The 20,000-nt window shown below is 38.3% G+C and overlaps 1 protein-coding gene and 1 long non-coding RNA gene across 3 annotated transcripts in view; one reads left to right on the top strand and one right to left on the bottom strand.

Moving 5' to 3' along the window:
* Positions 1-20,000, bottom strand: part of LOC143926645 (uncharacterized) — a 228,711-nt gene that overhangs the window by 118,789 nt on the left and 89,922 nt on the right. For both annotated transcript variants that reach the window (XR_013262110.1, XR_013262109.1), the window contains exon 3: positions 15,808-15,921. This is a non-coding gene — a long non-coding RNA (uncharacterized LOC143926645). The remainder of the gene's footprint in view (positions 1-15,807; positions 15,922-20,000) is intronic.
* FOXD3 (forkhead box D3) overlaps positions 19,329-20,000 on the top strand; it is a 1,911-nt gene continuing 1,239 nt past the window's right edge. The window contains exon 1 of the mRNA XM_077450565.1: positions 19,329-20,000. This exon is cut by the window's right edge and continues 1,239 nt beyond it. Coding sequence (XP_077306691.1) covers positions 19,682-20,000 — 319 coding nt within the window. The 5' untranslated portion in view covers positions 19,329-19,681.

The raw sequence follows: 20,000 nt of genomic DNA, 5'->3' as shown, positions 1-20,000 counted from the left end.
CTGCATTTGGTGGGTGCTGGTGGGGCGCATTTGATGGGTGCTGGTGGGGCGCATTTGATGGGTGCTGGTGAGGCTGCATTTGATGGGCGCTGGTGAGACGGAATTTGATGGGTGCTGGTGAGGCTGCATTTGGTGGGCACTTCAAAAGGTGGGGTTTACATAGGTAGGGAAAAGGTGGTGGGGCCGGGGGGGGGGGGGGGGTGGCAAAATTAGGCTTTGCCTAGGGTGTCAAAAATCCTTGCACCAGCCTTGGATGAGTCTGGAGTAGGTTTAACCCGCATCCCAGAAAATACTATATATGTTGAATTTATTCCCCTTGGGGATTTTTGAGGGAAAAACAACTACTCTGTATTCTGCTAAATTGTACAATGGTTATTAGGGAGGAAAAATGTGTGCGTAGGTGAACAACCTACATTGACATAAAGGGAAAAAGAGGACAAGATGTGTACATATAAAAAGATACAGGATGCAATGATCATAGATATGGAGTATGAATCAAAGATACACATATATAACCAACGCGTTTCGGGTTTTGACTCTTCTTCAGGGAATAGAGATCAGGCTATATATGTATATATATATATATATATATATATATATATATATATATATATATATATATAAAAAAAGAGAAACATTTGTAGAAACAACAACAAAGTACAAACAAATGGAATAAAATCACCTCTTATGAAGGTTGAGACATATACTGACCCTGTGGTGTATCTTGAAACCATCATATAAAATTGCATCCAAGATGAAAACCAAAAGGAGAAAGGAGGATCCTTAATGCAAAAAGCAGGAAGGTGGGGAAAGTCACTGCTCTGCACTCACTCAGGTCAGGTGCCCGGCCCGGAGCCAAAGGTGGTGCCCGCCAGCCCGTCCCCAATGGAAAGGTCCCCATTAAGTATTTCTTTGCCTCTAGATATTTCTCTGGTCTTTTGAAGGCTAATTTTTTTTTAATTTCTTTTGTTGTGTTAAATATACAATTGGAAGTTTTTTTTTTGTTTGTTTTTTTTGTTTTGTTTTTTATATCTGTTTGATAAGTGCAAAAAATATTTTGATCTTGCCAGAAATTCAGTCCTGTGCCCTCTGCGCACACTTCCTGTGTTGTCTCGGGGATACCCTTCCAGATGGTATATTGAACTGTATAATAATTAGCCTTTATGTTGTAGACCTCTGGGGGGTGGTTAACTGGTATATCAAAAAAAACAAAAAACAACTAGGCAGGGCTGACACCATCCAGTCCAAAAGAATTCTGTGAGTTCTCAGTCCTCAGCAGTAATGTTGGAGCTCTGGGAGATCCACACGTATTGTACTGTACTTGCCGGGTCATTATAGGGATAAGAGATGGGGCAATCGGCACGTATTGCAGGGATGTGCAGCGTATGGCTCACACTTTAAATAGGGTCAGTTGACTCTTTATTTAATAATCTGCACCAAACTGTGTCATTGCAATCTTGTACTGTGAATGTTGACCAAACATGTTGATTAAATAAAGATGATATGAGAAAGAGGTTAGGGCCAATGTAAACAAACTGATTGATAGCATATGCTTGCTGAACTGTCTTTATTTATTTATTTATTTATTTATTTTATTTAGATGATGTTATTATAGGGAAGATTTACTAAAATCGGAAGTAATAAATGGCAGTTGTTTAATACACACACAGAGGGGAGAACGACTAAAACTGGAGCAAGTAAAATCTGGTGCAGCCATAGGCGTTGCGCGCAGGGTGTGTGCCAGGTGTGCCTGGGCACACCCTAATCACCCCGTGTGGTCTAGATTCCCCATGTGTAGGCCCCTGATATTTCACCAAAGCCCCCTAACGGAGCTTCTAAAACAATTGTAAAGATTCTAGATTGTAAGCTCTAACGAGCAGGGCCCTCTGATCCCTCCTGTATTGATTTGTATTGTAAGTGTACTGTCTGCCCTCATATTGTAAAGCGCTGCGCAAACTGTTGGCGCTATATAAATCCTGAATAATAATAATAATAATAATAAAGGAATTTGTAAAAAAATAAAAAATAATTTAAATTGTAAAAAAAAAAAAAAAATTCTAAAAAAAAATAATAATATTTCACCAAAGCCCCCTAACGGAGCTTCCAAAACAATTGTAAAGGAATTTGTAAAAACATAAATAAATAAATAAATAAATATTTAAATTGTAAAAAATAAAAAATAAAAAAAAAGAATAATATTTCACCAAAGCCCCCTAACGGAGCTTCTAAAACAATTGTAAAGGAATTTGTAAAAAAAAAAAAAAAAAATTGTAAAGAAAAAAATTATAAAAAAATACAATAATATTTCACCAAAGCCCCCTAACGGAGCTTCTAAAACAATTGTAAAGGAATTTGTAAAAAAAAAAAAAAAAATTGTAAAAGAAAAAATTATAAAAAAATACAATAATATTTCACCAAAGCCCCCTAACGGAGCTTCTAAAACAATTGTAAAGGAATTTGTAAAAAAAAAAAAAAAAAATTGTAAAAGAAAAAATTATAAAAAAATACAATAATATTTCACCAAAGCCCCCTAACGGAGCTTCTAAAACAATTGTAAAGGAATTTGTAAAAAAAAATAAATAAATTTAAATTGTAAAAAAAAAAAAAAATCATAAAAAAATGTAATAATATTTCACCAAAGCCTCCTAACGGAGCTTCCAAAACAATTGTAAAGGAATTTATCTAAAAATATATAATAATAATAATAATAATAATAATAATAATAATAATAATAAATTAAAATTGTAAAAAAATAAAATAAAAATAAAATAATAAAAAATAAAATAATAAAAAATAACGACACTGTCCACTGTCCTATTGACACCAATCTCTGCCCTACTGACACCATCAGTATATATACACATGCACATACATGCATCTTTGTTTGAGCTTTGGGGTGCACACCCTAATGCACGGGGGTAGGTAACCTGGAGCCCTCCAGCTGTTGTGGAACTACATTTCCCACAAGGCACTGCAAGGCTGGTGTTTCATCACATATGGCAACCCATCACATTTGGCTACGCGCTGGATGGCGCATGCGCGACGCCGCCGTATGCGTTCCACCCCTGAGTCCAGGTTCAAGCCCCACCATCCAAGTGGACATAGAGTTCGAATATATTTATGCCAAGCGAAACAAGGCTGTGCCCAAAGCGTGGCGAGCGAAGCGTGGCGAGCGAAGCGTGCCGGAAGCGTGGCGAACGAAGCGTGCCCAAAGCGTGGTGAACGAAGTGTGCCCGAACCGTGGCGAGCGAAGTGTGCCCAAAGCGTGGTGAGCAAAGCGAGCCCGCAAGGGGCCCTGTGTTGGAACACATATGGCGGCGTCGCGCATGCGCACTCCAGCGGGTAGCAAAATGTGATGGGTAGCCGAATGTGACGTGACACTGGCAGTTACATTTACTCCCAGAGGCATGATGGGACTTTACTCCCAGAGGCATGATGGTAGATTTGCAACAGCTGGAGGTAGGGTTGCCACTTTTTCTTAAAGCCAAACCCGAACACTTTAGCAGCGCACGGTACATTTTTTTTGTTTTAGTATACAGCTATAGGATTGTAACAGACCTGGTACACCTTTGGGCACTCCAGAGAGAATGGCAGTGTGGGGCACATAGTGCCCTCTCACCCTCCTGTCAAGCACTGTTCCGAGCCGTATTCCTGTCTGAATAATGTGTCCAGGTTTCACCCGGACACATGATTCAAAACCCGAACTGTCCAGGTGAATCTCAGACAGGTGGCAACCCTAGCTGGAAGGCCCCAGGTTGCCTACCCCCTGCCCTAATGCAATAGGCTGTGCACACCTATGGGTGCAGATGTGCATAATAGCCAATCAGCTTCTAGGTTTTAATGTCAAAGCTTAATTAAACAAGCTGAATTTAGAAGCTGATTACTGGTTACTATGTAAAGCTGCACCAGATGTTGTGTGCATTCATTTTAGTAAATCTCCCCCCCCATATACATGTATAAATGGCCAGCCATATCTGTTCATCATATACTGTACAATGCTGTGTCTCCTGATTGGAAGGTCTGCATAGTGATCCTGTTTTTCTATTTGTCCTTCTCAATGCCGTTCTATTCGCTTGTTCATAGTTTAGGTGGCTTAACATGAAATTCATTTTTACCAACCAACCAGTCTTTCAGCAAGGATGCTGATTGCACTATCCCGACATGTAAAGAGCAACTGAAGAATTAACAAATCTATATTAATGCACAAGTTAGGCTGTTGTGGTTTTGTAATAAATCAGGGATTCTGGAAACTGCCCACAGAGACACAAAGGAATGGCTTTCATAAATTATAAATTAGGGAACAGACACTTTTATTTTTTATTTTTTTATCACAATGAAAAGAAAGCAGCACTGTACTTCCAATGAATGTAAACCCTAACTGAGCGACATTGTGCTAAAGCACTGTCAGGGAGATTTACTAAAATTGGAACACTCAGAATCTGGTGCAGCCGTGCGTGGCGGCCAATCAGCTTCTAACTTCAGCTCGTTCAAATAAGCTTTGACAATAAAAACTGGAAGCTGATTGGTTTCTGTGCAGAGCTGCACCAGATTTTGCAATCTGCAGTTTTAGTAATTCTCCCCCCTCTATAATAAACAACTGCCATTTATTTAACTTGTTTTTAGCTTTCACCTTTTTTTTATGGTTCCCTTTGTTGCAGTGTTATCTATCTCCTGCACCCTTTTTTGCAGCCACTGCCTGTCTACATGTCCTCCAAGAATGGCTGCCTGGAATTTCTCAGAGAGGGATTCCTAATGGTGACAACAGTTGACCATGTCTGTGTAATGTGTGTGTAAAAATGGCCACTTGTAGTCTCCACCGAAAGTCTGTGGGGTTGATTTACTAAAACTGGAGAGTGCAAAATCTGGTGCAGCTATGCATGGTAACCAATCAGCTTCTAACTTCAGCAAGTTCAATTAACCACTTGACCACTGGGCACTTAAAGCGGGGTTCCACCCTAAAGTGGAACTTCCGCTGATCGGAACCCTCCCCCCCTCCGGTGTCACAATTGGTACCTTTCAGGGGGGAGGGGGGTGGAGATACCTGTCAAAGACAGGTATTTACACCCACTTCCAGGCATAGACTCCCGTGGGAGTCTATGCCTCTTCCTGTCCTGCCACGCTTTCTGCTGGGACACACACGGGTCTCAGAGACAGCGCGGACAATTCCTATTGCGCTGCGCGACTCCTGCATGCGCAGTAGGGAACCGGGAAGTGAAGCCGATTCGCTTCACTTCCTGATTCCCTCACCTAGAATGGTGACGGCAGCAGCCGAGGGCCGAGCGATCGATCGGCCTCGGCTGCCGGCATAGCTGGACCCCGGGACAGGTGAGTGTCCATTTATTAAAAGTCAGCAGCTGTAGTATTTATAGCTGCTGGCTTTTAATATTTTTTTTGTAGGTGGAATCCCTCTTTAACCTCCCTGGCGGTATGATTAGTTCTGATTTTAGCTGCTGAAAGCGGTACAATTATTTTGCATGGAAATTTGGCGTTTTTATATTGTAGGCCTGCAATTCTTAGGAATAACTCTCTTAAATCTGTTCAAACCAGAGTCTAGCAGACATCCCGGGTATGATAAAAATTTATAATATAATAAATAATGATAATAAATAATAATAAAAATGATTCAATAATGTAATCAAATCCAAAAACACTGAAATTTGCTCATTTGCAGAATTGTCGCTGTCATTAGATTTAGTGTTTGATGACGAATTTCCCCACAAATCGCTATCGCTCAATTCTGAAAGTGATTCTAATTTATTATCGCTGTTTTCTAGTTGGTCTAAAATCACTTTTTGACATAAAGGGACAGTTTTTGGTTGCTATGGACAATCTCCAAATTCCAGGCAGAAAAAAACAGTATTTATAATATAAAAGTGCATGCAGGGCACTGGACAGACCACTAGGGACAAAGGGAGTGTGTAATGTTTTTATACAGTACTGTAATCTGTAAGATTACAGTTCTGTGTGTGTTTTGTGTGGTTTTACTTTTATGAATTTGGCGCCGATCTCCGCTCCCGTGCGTCGTAACGTGGCAGGGAACGCAGCTCAGTGGCACTCGGGCACTGTATGAATCGAGCGGGGGGGCGGCTCGATCACACAGCGCGGAGGACATCGCTGGATCCAGGGGACAAGGTAAGTAACTCTCCCTGTATCCTCCCTGTATCCAGCGATGCAATCCCGAGTCTGGCTCGGGGTTACCGCTCATGGTACTGAAATCCCAGCCCAAGCCAGACTCTGGATTACCGCCAGGGAGGTTAAACCCCCCTTCCTAACCAGACCAATTTTCAGCCTCTCACATTTTGAATGACAATTACTCAGTCATGCAACACTGTACCCATATGAAATGTTTGTCTTTTTTCACAGAAATAGAGCTTTCTTTTGGTGGTATTTAATCTCCGCTGGCTTTTTTATTTTTTGCGCTATAAATCAAAAAAGACTTAAAATTCAGTAAAAAAAAACTAAAATTTTTTTGTTTCTGTTAAAATTTATTGCAGATTATTGGCAAGTATTGGCAGAGTACTGGCGAGTATTGGCAGAGTATTGGCGAGTATTGGCGAGTATTGCAGTGTTATGGTGTGTATTGGCATGTATTGGCGAGTATTGCAGAGTATTGGCGAGTATTGCAGAGTATTGCAGAGTATTGGAAGAGTATTGGCGAGTATTGGCAGAGTATTGGCAGATAATTGCAGAGTATTGCAGAATATTTCAGAGTATGGGCAGAGTACTGCAGAGTATTGCAGAGTATTGGCGAGTAATTGACTAAACCTTTATTTTGAGACTCATTCTTTTTTACTTTCAAAATATTTTATTTTCAAGATATATAGAATACAATTTGATACATTTAATAATTGTTTAAAAGTTCATTAATATTAATATTAAATCCTGGGAAATAACGAGTTCATGACAATAAGCTATTAACAAATGGGTACAATACCAAAAGGAATATTCCGTTCCCGTTGGACAAGCTTAGTAAGCCAACCGGTCTGGTGGAGAGCGCCCAGGAAATAGAGGCATTCCCAGCCCCCCCGGCACCCCTAGCGGGATCATACTGTGCCAAGGGAGTGAACCCCCCACCCCCCTAATGACCCCACCCCTGGGTTCAAAAAAATGTTTTGACATAAATGTTCAGTCCAACAGGAAGGAACAAAAGATAAACTTATCCATAACTTTTAATATAATAAAATAAAATAGGAGATAAATATCCACCAGTGTCATTACCAGGAATCCTCAAAACAGATATATAAAAGAACAGAAAAAGAGAAGGAGACGAAAAGAAGAGAAAGATAGGGGATACCGGTCTATCCTAATGCTGAGAGAGCCAGTGTGACATCATGCGAAATAGAAATCCCTATATATTTAGCCCAAGGATACCATATTTACTCAAACTGTAGAATCTTGTTGGCTAAAATGCTGTCCAATTTTTCTTGGGTCATTACCTAGGAAACTTCTCTTCTGACCTCCAACAAGAAGGGCCTAGGTTTCTTCCAAGCTTTCGCTATTATAAGCTTGACTCCTGTGAGTATGAAGTGAATTCATTTTTGTGTGTGTTTGGGAATGAGAGGTATGTGGTCATTTAGAAGAGCTACAAGAATGGAGACACATTCTTTTTTAGGCTCCATGCACACTGGCTTAAAAAAACGTTGCTTCTACGGGAGTTTTGTGTTCTGCCTGTAGAAGCAACTCAGTGTTATCCTATGTGTCCATTCACATTAGGACGTTTACAGGCATATTTTGAGCTCAACGTTTAGAGGAAGGAAAAAAAAAATCTCTTCTGGTTCACTTTAAAGGCAATTAAATGCCTTCTGTAAGACTATATAAAAAAAATTAGAGAGCCACAAGTCCATCCGGTCCAGTAAAAGTTTATTTCTGAGATACAGAGAAAATTGAGTACTGTCCGTGATACTTTTTTTATTTGCACTAACATACAATTTTTCAGGACAAGCTTTCGGGATATGCTTTCGGGGGTTTCTGAGATACAAGAAGTCAGAATGTATAGCCAACACATTTCAGGGGCTCGCACATCCCCCTTCATCAGGGCTAAGAAGGTAACATAATATGTTGTAAATAAGCAAATTTAAAACAAGTATTGGAAACCTATAGAAACGTGGCATGATATATAGATATTATACAGTATGTATATATATATATATATATATATATATATATATATTATATGGGGGAGATGAACTTGTGCCTCGTCAAAACGCTGAAATATAATCTTCACTGTGCTTTCACCTCTCAAGACTAATGAGTGTCGCTCTCTCTTTTGAAATATATATAAAGTGTACTGTATATAATATAAAATTGTCCACAATAGTAATTCTGCAGAACCTCAAGTGATTGAATTGCATTCTAGTAGTAAATATATATATATATATATATATATATATATATATATATATATATATATATATATATATATATATATATATATATATTTATTTATTTATATATATTCCAAAAGAGAGGGCTTCACTCATGGGTCTTGAAAGGAGAACGCACAGTGAATATTTTCTTGTTCAATATTTTTATTGAAAATTTTTCATCAATATAACAAAACAATGGAGAAATAAATATCCCAAACCGGGAGCCAACATAGCCCTTCAGTAGGGTTTATCAAAAACAAAATTTAGGAAGATAACAGCGATGTTAATGTAACAACATATTTATAACATAACAATGCTAATTAATGCCCTGAAGGGTTGTGATAAACCATTGATCAGAGCAAATTAGTGACAATAAATTCTTTATTTGCTATAGAATAATAAGATTGAGCAGGGGTCGACACAGTATCAAAATCTGATTTTGTTCCAGAGGGAACAAGGGAGACACGCAAGCCACCCCAACTGGGATCTAGCTGTGAACTGTACGTGTCCCCCCGATCCCCCCTGAAAATTTCTGTTCTGCCCTCCGCCCCCTCCCAATTAATTAAATAAATGTAATAACTGCCTAGGTGCATTACTCCAAATGATGTAGTTAATAATAGATGACTATTGATCAAATGGCATGCAAAATAATGTTTTTATGATAAGTAAAAAGAGAAGAGAGTAATAGGAAAGGAAAGAAAAAAGAGAGAGAATAAGTGCATCTGTGATGTGATTATCAAAAAGGAGCGGAGGAGGAAACCAATTATTTGAATCAATCGTTGAGAGAAATTAAGGTAAGTGGCCCGGATATAGGGGAACCTTGACATAGCGAGCCCAAGGATCCCAAGTAGCTTCAAACTTGGGCACCCTGTCTAATAATTTTGCAGTGATTTGTTCTTTGGTCATAATCCAAGTGATTTTCCGCTTGGTGACTATCAAAGAAACCTTGTTTGTTTTCCACGCTCTTGCAATAGTAAGTTTTGCTCCTAGGAGCATAAAAAAAATAAGATTATTGGTGTGTTTGGGAGCACCTTCTATTCCGAGGTTCAGTAGACCAATAGTAGGAGTTTGTGGAATTCCAATGCCTGTAACTTTCCGTGCCATGTGGAAAAATCTGTTCCAGAAGCCTCTTATACGTGGACAAGTCCACCAAATATGGTGCATAGTACCCACCTGCTTACAATCTCGAAAACATAGAGGTGAGGTATCAGGAAAAGCACAGTGAATATTTTATATTGTTTTTTCGATGAGGCTCAAGCTCATCTTCCGTACCTGAGAAAGACGAGCTTGTGCTCGTCGAAACGTTGAAATCGAATCTTCACTGTGTGTTGCCCTTCCAAGACTCGTGAGTGCCGCTCTCTCTTTTGGATTATATGTACTACAGTCTCTGCTGCACACCCGGGACTGTTTTTTTCATTTCTGATATGTGTGCAGTGGCAACCATTGCATATATATATATATATATATATATATATATATATATATATATATATATATATATATATATATATACACACACACATATATACTGTATATGCAGTCAACACATTTATGTGTATACAAATGTATCAAAATGTGTACAAAGAGCATATTGCTATAAAGCTGTAGTCATCATCTTACCCAACAATATTACATTATCTAATAATGTCTACATTGTACAAAAGTAGCTAAGAGAGACATGTATAAGTGTAAAATCTATCAGGTCCAGTAAGTTTTTTGCCATCTGCATCCAATTGGGGGAATTTACCTTCACTTCCTGTCCCATAGCCAACACAGGAAGTGGGATAAAATACCTGCAAATTAAGGGAATTGCATCCCAGGTCACCAGAACTAGTGTCCCCATTGGAAGATTTCCCATCTATTACTTTTTCTGGGGACAACCCAAAATTGGGATTTTCTTTCACTTTCTCTTTCAATGATAAAGGTAAACAGGACAAATAGAGAGGGCGAGGTGCCATGCACACTGGGCTTTAAAAAAAAAAAAAAAGTCTGTTCTCTCTGGAGTAGAAAACGCTTATATACATTTTTTTGTACAACGTTTAGATGAGTTTAGGAGAGTTTTACATTTTGTCAGCCTCCAAGCTCCAATCAGAAATGCGAACCAGAAGGGTTTTTTTTTTTCTTCAGCCTCTAAACGTTCAACTCAAAATATCTTAACGTCCTAATGTGAATGGACCCATAGGATTACACTGAGCTGCTTCTACAGGCAGAACACAAAACTCCTGTAGAAGCAATGTTTTTTTAAGCAAGTGGGCAAGGAGCCTAACCTCTCAATGGGGGCAAAAACAGAAATAATACACCTAATAGGTGTTGTAATCCATCTCCACTCTATCAAAAACTAAAAACAATAAAAAAAAAATTTTTGCCTTTAGTGATTGGAAACCTATAGAAACATGGAATGGTCTTGTGTGTGTGTGTGTGTATATATATATACAGGCATACAGGCATACCCCACTTTTATGTACACAATGGGGTTTAATTACTAAAGCTGGAAAGTGCAAAATCAGGCTCACTGCTACATAGAAATGAGCTTCCAGGTTTTATTACCAAAGCTTAATTGAACAATCTGGGGTTGGAAACTCATTGGTTTCTATGCAAAAGTGACGTGATTTTGCACTTTCCAGCTTTAGTAAATGAACCCCATTGTGTACTTTAAAGTGGGGTATGCCTATATATATATATATAGATAGATAGATAGATAGATAGATAGATAGATAGATAGATAGATAGATAGATAGATAGATAGATAGATAGAAATATATACACATGTACAATAATCACATTTCTGTGTATATAAATGTATAAAAATGTGTACAAAGAGCATATTGCTATAAAGCTGTAGTCATCATCTTATCCAGCAATATTACATTATCTAATAATGTCTACATTGTACAAAACTAACTGACATATACTGTACATATATACAACTAAAATCCATTGCAATATACAGAGGTGGCCATCATCATATTTGTAACAGACATCTCCATCCTAAAAATAGAGTTTACATACAAATTGATAAATCAAGGGTAAAAATAAATGCTTACATAAAAAAAAAAAAAGCAATGACAATAATTGCAATATACAAATAAATATACAAATATCTATCTATCTATCTATCTATCTATCTATCTATCTATCTATCTATCTATCTATCTATCTATCTATCTATCTATCTATCTATATATAAAGAGAGAGAGAGAGAGAGAGAGATCTATATATTGATAGATAGATAGATAGATAGATAGATAGATAGATAGATAGATAGATAGATAGATAGATAGATAGATAGATAGAGATATAGATATAGATATATAGTGACATTTTATAAATATACAAATAAATATACAAATATATATATATAGATAGATAGATAGATAGATAGATAGATAGATAGATAGATAGATAGATAGATAGATAGATATGTATATATATTATAAAATGACTATATATCTATTTATATATATATATATATGAAGAGATGAAGAGATGTATAGTCATTTTATAAATATACAAATAATTATACGAAAAATAATAATAGATAGATAGATAGATAGATAGATAGATAGATAGATAGATAGATAGATAGATAGATAGATAGATCAATAGATATATATGTAGTCATTCCCTTTTGAAGATAGTAGTGTAACTACTCAATTTACAAAAATCATAAATTGTATAAATAAAAAAGCCAAAAAAGCCAAAACATTCATTTGGACCTTTCCTATAAAAACAATTTTCCCCTTTAAGTCCCCCCTCCCCAGAAGAAGTGTGCAGTTGAAGGGTTTACCTTCCATGTGAACTGCACAAGGTGTCATCCCACAGTTAAAGGGGTCCAAGCTCATTCTGCCCCCCTCCTCCTACAGGAACCCCCCCCCCCCCATCTCCAACCCCCTCCTCCTCTAGGACCCCCCTCACTGGCTGCTCCTGTGAATGGGGCTTTTTGTATGGAGGGACAGATAAAAATGAGACACATCATATTGTTTGACAGGCTGATCAGGGATGATGAAGCAGCTTTCTCCAAAGGGGGCGAAAGTGGTGAATTCCTTGAAGAGCTGAAAATCCTCGGTGTGATCTGCTTAGCCTGGAGGGATGAGCTGAGCCCCCCCAGCAAGGAGGACCCCCGACTCATCTGCAGCCTCTCACTGAGCGAGCAAGAGACAATCTTCCACCAGAAAAAGCTCGTTTTGATTAAATCTGACATGCTGATAACTCCGAGCTAATGTGAAATAATTAACATAATAGCCGTAATTAAAAGCACGCTAACAAGCCCATAAATATATCATGCAATGGTACTATCTAGCTGCCCCATAAGTGCTCTCTCTCCGTTAATTAAACGTGTTGCCTCTTCTACGATGGATGTTTAGACACTTTCCAGCGCAAATAAATCGCAATAAACCGGCCTTGGAAAGGAGAAGGAGCAAGGGAGGTGATGAGGGCTCCTGATTTTTAATATTTGCATTATAATGCGGGCTTTGGAACATTAGGATCATATGCAATTTTGTAAAAAAAAAAAAAAAATTATAAATGTATGTATATATATATATATATATATATATATATATATATATAATTTAAAAAAATGATATATATATATATATATATATATATATATATATATATATATATATATATATATATATATATATATATATATATATATATATATATATATATATATATATACATATATGATTTAAAACATTTATATATATATATATATATATATATATATATATATATATATATATATATATATATATATATGTATATATATATATATGTATATATATATATATATATATATATATATATAAAAATGTTTTAAATCATATATGTATATATATATGATTTTTTTTTTTTCTCCATCTAAAAGAACATTCTGTGATCGGTGTCATTGCAGGCCGGCACAAAACCCTTCTTTACTGATTGCAATAACTCATTAGGGGAAGTAATGAGATTATCAAGATAAAAAGCGGACATGTTTGGTTCACCCCTGTGCTTTCAATCCGTTTAAATCCGACTGTATGCACAGCCGCCAGGCACTGAGCCCCCTCCAGCATCATTTGACTCTATAGAATATTGTGCTCAGCCGTGCAAATTCTGCAACTGATCTACCGAGCTATTTACAGCAGGGCGATGAGCTACCCGACTGTCATCAACGGCGATATTCTCCTAGAATTGGAGGGTGAATTTAAATTTAGGTAAAACCATTGCCATAGAGAGAGGAGACTATGAAAAAAAAAAAAAAAAAAACATAGCATAAGAACAAAACCGTTAACAGTTGTGTTTGCATTTATTTCTTATATCTATAGCTGTATAATATTGATGGCATTTCTATATGTGCATAGTTAAATATGTGTGATTTACAATTTTATACATATATATATCTATATATATATATATATACAGAGAGAGAGAGAGAGACTTATATTTTTGATACTATTATTTCTACATGTATATATAAATATATATGTAGAGAGAGGGGGGGAGAGGGGGAGAGAAATACGTGTACTTAGTTTTTTTTATACTATTATATATATATATATATATATATATATATATATATATATATATATATATATATATATATATATATATATATATATATGTATGTATCAAATGTATATACATTTTTACGTTTTATATTTATTTAAGTGTCTGTCTCCCTCTCCTCTCTCTCTTTATATATATTTTTAAATCCTAAATATATACTGTATATTTATACCTAGTTATTATTTTTGTTTTACATGTACTGTACATATTTACAGAGAGAGAGAGAGAGAGATGTGTATTAAAAAAATATATATATAAAAATTATATTTTTTAATTTTATGATATATATATATATATATATATATATATATATATATATATATATATATATATATATATACATACATACATAGAGAGAGAGAGAAATGTGTATTTAAAAATATTTTTTTTTTAATTTTATGATATACTGTATATATATAGAGAGAGAGAGTGAGAGAGAGAGAGAGATGTGTATTTAAAAATATATATATTAAAATTTTATGATATATTGTATATATATTCCATAAGAGAGGCTTCACTATATATACTGTATATATATATATATCTATCATTAAAAAAAATTTAACACACATCTCCCCCTCTCTCTCTCTGTATATATATATATATATATATATATATATATATATATATATATGTATAGATAGATAGATATATAGATAGATAGATAGATAGATAGATAGATAGATAGATAGATAGATAGATAGATAGATAGATAGATAGATAGATAGATAGATAGATAGATGTGTTCAGTCTACCTCCCCCTTCCCTATAGCTTGATCTCATCCTATTATAGTGAAAGGGACTATCCCTGGCTAATCTGTGCACTTCTTATTAAGCAATTGTGGATTTTATGGGAAATTGCAATTAGGATTAGACAAGGATTTTTTTCTAACCCCAAACCGATGTCATATGTATAGCCAAAAATAAATAAATACATGTTGGGTGACAGCAGACGTTTCAGTTGCTTTCTTGCTGCAGTTTGCATCCACTTATAATTTACAATCTTTTATTTCTGTGTTTTTTTTTTTTTTTTGTAACTCGCTCTATGCTATTTATTTCAATTAATTGAGATATGCATTGTTTTCGGTCTAGAAAAATATTTTAAATCCTAAATACAGTAAATAAAGTAAAATGGTTGGTGGTGGAAGGTTTGTCAGCCCCTGGATGGGGTGAGAGGTGGCCCGTGTGACTGATGCTACAAGAGATTACATGAACACACCGACAATAGCTCCCTAATAGACGTGAAAGTCGCTTTTTCATGCTAAGCAGAGTAATTAATGGTATGAATCAATTAATTTGACTTTTATTGTGTTCACCAAAAGAGCAACAAACGAAATCATTTATGTCAGAGTTGTCACCTTACATAGAAAAAAAAAAAAACAGGAGAGAGACCCCTTGAACTGTGACTTGGGAATAGATTAAAAATAATAATAATAATAATAATCAAATCATATAAAACGTGTAGCTGTTGTACTAAACTGTTTTGAGGAATTACTAAAATTAAATGAAATTGACCAATTAGGGACGTGGTAATTATTGAAACAACAACAACACACCATCATTGGTCAATTGTTTTCGAATTGGCAATTTGGTAAAAGATTGGGTTGACAAAACAAATAGCAACACAATACCTAAATGTACAACATATAGGCTTTCTTAAAAAAGAATACAGTACACCAGTGTCAACAGATTTCCTGATTGTGTAAATATTGCAATTACTGAAAGATACAATAGAAAATAATAGGATTAGGTAATAAATGCAGCAAACGCAGCAGGGGTGGGGGGGGGGGGGGCATAAATAGAAGGTGAGCAGGGAATCTACAAAGGGGGGGATAGAGGGGAAGAGAAAGGTGTGAAAAGAGCTCACAGTCAGATCATCAGCCCTCACCAATGTCAGCTCAGGAGCGCTCCGGTACCGACCCTTCCACCAGGCGGCGCTGTCCCCGGCTTCTGCTGCGTGGGGTTAACGACTTACTAAAGGCCATTGACACTCCGCTGTGGGCTGTTAATAGAGAAGAGGAGAGAGACATTGATCCCAGTGTCAATTATAGATATTTTAATTAATGCAGAGAGGGAAAATAGAGCGGCCACAATCAATGGCACAGGAGATTCGGACATGGAAAAGTCTATTAGGTGAAATGTTACAAGTATGTTATGGAAAAGAAAAATAGATAGATAGATAGATAGATAGATAGATAGATAGATAGATAGATAGATAGATAGATAATAGAGAAAGAGAATGGAGATAAGATAGATAGATAGATAGATAGATAGATAGATAGATAGATAGATAGATAGATAGATAGATAGATATTAAAAAGAGATAATGAAGGAAGAGAAAGTGGGGGAGGGTTAAATAGATAGATAGATAGATAGATAGATAGATAGATAGATAGATAGATAGATAGATAGATAGATAATAAATAAGAGAGCAGAAAGATAGATACACAGATAATGAAAGAGAGAGAAGGTAGACAGATAGATTGATTATATAGAGAGGGTGCAGAGAGATATATAGATAGCAGATTTAAAAAAAGAGGCATATAAATAAATAAAGAAAACTGGGATTATAAACTAATAAAGAAAAATATATAAATACTATGAATAAATAGATCAATAGATATAAGTATGGGAATAAATGTAATACAGGAAGAAATACGATGTAGCAGATAGCAAATGTGTGTGTGTATATACATATATATTAAAATATGATAGATACATTAGTAGATAGATAGATAGATAGATAGATAGATAGATAGATAGATAGATAGATAGATAGATAGATAGATAGATAGATAGATAGATAGACAGGCAGATAGATAGATAGATAGATAGATAGATAGATAGATAGATAGATAGATAGATAGATAGATAGATAGATAGATAGATAGATAGAATAGAATGTATAGAGGGAACAGAAGGAAGGTCTCAGCATGATAAGGGGAGATCTGGAAGGAGAGGAGATCTAGAGAGGAGATGGCAGTGACTCTGGATGGATGGATGGGTGGATGGATGTGTGGGTCATGCAGGTAGATTTCTGGTCGGATCCTGGGACTGGATCCCCGGGGTCGCAGTAGATCTCAGTCGGATCCCCCCTCTGTCATACAAAGGACGGTCGGTAGCTGAATGTCGGGTTCCGATGAATATGAATGGCAGGGCTCCGGCCGGTGTGTGGGGAAGCAGCCGGCTCTTTCCATCCCATTTCCTCGCCTTTCTCATGCTAAGTGTCCCATCAGTGTCCTCTCACACTCCGCTCTGCCCTCTATAGCGCCCTTTATCCGGCTCCCTTTGTTATCTTCTAGATTAGAATAGTCACCTCACTTCCCAGCTGATGGTCCTGTAGAACAACTCCATAGCCCCCCCCCCCCACCCCCACAACCCCCATGTAAGGGACACCTAGCTGGCACTGAGGTCCCTGTACACTCACAATGCCCATCCTGGTAAATGTTGGTGGCTTCTTGTCAGCCTCAGGTATCAAGTCCAGGAGATAGGGCACTGGATAAGTGACCCCAAAAATTTCAGGTACCAAGTCAGGAGAAATAGCCAAAGAACCCCTAAAACCTCATGTACCAGGCCAGGAGATAAGGTAAATGGGCGCTGAATGGGTCACGTCAAAACCGCAGGTACCAAGGCTATAAGATAAGATCAAAGAGCACCTAATAGGTAATCCCTAAAACCTCAAGTACCAAGGCCAGGTGATAATACCAAAAGGCACTGAATGAGTGAGCCCCACAATCCGAGTTACCAAGGTATTAGATCTAAGGGCACTGATTGGGTGACCCCCACAGTCTCAGGTATCAAGGCCAGGCGCTAGGATTAAGGGCACTGAATAAGTGATCCCTACAGTCCATAGTGCCAAGACTAGGAGATAATGTCTAAGTAACCCCCAGTCTCAGGTACCAGGGCCAGGAGATAAGGTCAAAGAGCACTGAACAGCTAACCTCCACAACCTCAGGTAGCATTGGCAGTAGATAAAAGCCGAGGGCACCGAATGGGGAAAAAACCCCACAACCTCAAGTACCAAGGCCAGGAAAAATTATCAAAGGGCACGCTATGGGTGACCCCTATAGCCTCAGTCACCAGAGACCTACGGACACTGAATGGGTAACCCCCACAACCTCAAGTACCCAGACCAGGAGATGAGATCTTGGGGAATTGGTAATGTGTAAGTGGCACAATAACTATACATAGCGGTCCTATTCCCCCATCCTAAATGCAAACCATGAATGCCAAGGGGCTGGTTGGTTAGCTGCTACTGTGGCCCCTTTCCCAGATGTACAACGATTTGTATTCTGCTTCAAGCTTTTTTTTTTCTAAGCACCCTCTACAAATAGCAATGATGTGGCCCTCAGAAATACCCAGCACAGCAAATAAAATCTCAATGCCACACTCAATATACTGATTGCAGTTCTGACACGTACTAATATTGTGCTTTGCAATGTTCAATTTTGCTTTTCCAAACCATCAAGGTGCAAAGTGCAAAGGCAGACATAGCTGATTGAGTTAGCTGGTGCTTGCTGTCACTTGGGGCACTTGGGGGTCCCCTGTAAACCTACAACCCCCCCCCCCCCCCCCAGCACAGCAAGCTATCACTATACAAATGCCTTGATTATTGCTCTACATGCATCCTGCCTGCTGTCACCCTCCCAAAATTCCCAGCACAGCAAATGGTGTCCTTGTGCTATCAGTGCAGAAGCAAACTAGAAATTCAGACAGGTAACTGGCACTTGGGGTCCCCTGAAACCCTACAAACCCCCTCCCCAGCATAGTAAACTAGCTATCACTGCAAATGCCCAGATTACAGGTCTGCAAGCATCCTGCCTGCTGTCACCCTCCTAAATACCCAGCACAGCAGATGGTGCCCCAGCACCCCTTGTGCTGTCAATGCAGAAGCAACCTGCAAATTCAGACAGGTAACTGACATATGGGGTGTCCCTTGTAACCCTACGACCCCACCACCAAGCACAGCAAGCTAACTACCACTGTAAATGCATGCATCCTCACATTTTAAGCTTTGCATTGCAATCTGCAAAGAAAACAGATTTTTTTTTTTTTTTTTTGGAGGGTCAAAGCCAGCTGAATGCATTCTAAAGAATCCTGAGCCACCCCCCTCCACATGGCTCATAAGGCTGCAGCAGGATCACCATTTAGGCTGGGCAATGCTGTCACAGAGTCCCCCTCTGCCACAGGGAGGCCAGGCTGGGATGCAGCTCTCCTGATGCTTGCAGGCTGTGATGAGAAGTGCTACTGTTGTTTCTTTGTTGACAATTCCATGAAACAACTTGAATTGTGCATGGCTTAGCATGAGAGCAAAGGAAAGGAAAGGGGGGGGGGGGGGAGAGAAAGAGCTGGGGGGTTGGTGACGTCACGCTCTCACGTGACCCACCCGGCTAGTATATCTTTAACTGGAAAGTAATTTATCAGGCAGTCTTTGAAAAGGGGGCTTTAAAAGTGTCTCAGGCTCATCCCTGCTGGACAGTGTGCAATCCTCAGCCAAGCCTCACCAAGCCTCAGGACCTTTACTGAAGCCTCTGATTGCACCCCTTTAATTTCTGGAACCCAACACCCCCTCAAGACCTGCAAGGAGGGGGCAACCCCTGAGGATTTTGCTGCAAGTTGGGTGCCCCCCCCCCCCCCGAAGATCAAGCAAAGGACCCTAGGAGCTTTGGTGGGAACCCTTGGGCTCTCCTGCAGCACCCCTTCACCAGCTTCACCCACCCCAGCACCTCCTCCTCCTTGTCAAGCCTGGCCCAGGAGCTGTGATGACCCTTTCTGGCAGCAGCAGTGCCAGTGATATGTCCGGGCAGACGGTACTGAGCGCTGAAGATGTGGACATTGATGTGGTGGGAGAAGGGGATGAGTCCCTGGACAAGGACAGCGACTGCGACCACCTGGAGGAAGGGGATGAGCTGCTGGTGGGCAAGGAGCTGCCCAGGAGCCCCTCTGACAGTGCCAACGAGGGTGAGGGCAAAGGGGACCTCCAGGAGGCCAGCTCTGCCCTCCAATCCAAGCCCAAGAACAGCCTGGTGAAGCCCCCTTATTCCTACATCGCCTTGATCACCATGGCCATCCTGCAAAGCC

Source organism: Lithobates pipiens, unplaced genomic scaffold, assembly GCF_037356315.1.
Source record: "Lithobates pipiens isolate NorthernLeopardFrog02 unplaced genomic scaffold, aLitPip1_a1.2 Scaffold_23, whole genome shotgun sequence".
Taxonomy (NCBI): Eukaryota; Metazoa; Chordata; class Amphibia; order Anura; family Ranidae; genus Lithobates; species Lithobates pipiens.
This window is presented reverse-complemented; position numbering and strand designations above follow the sequence as displayed.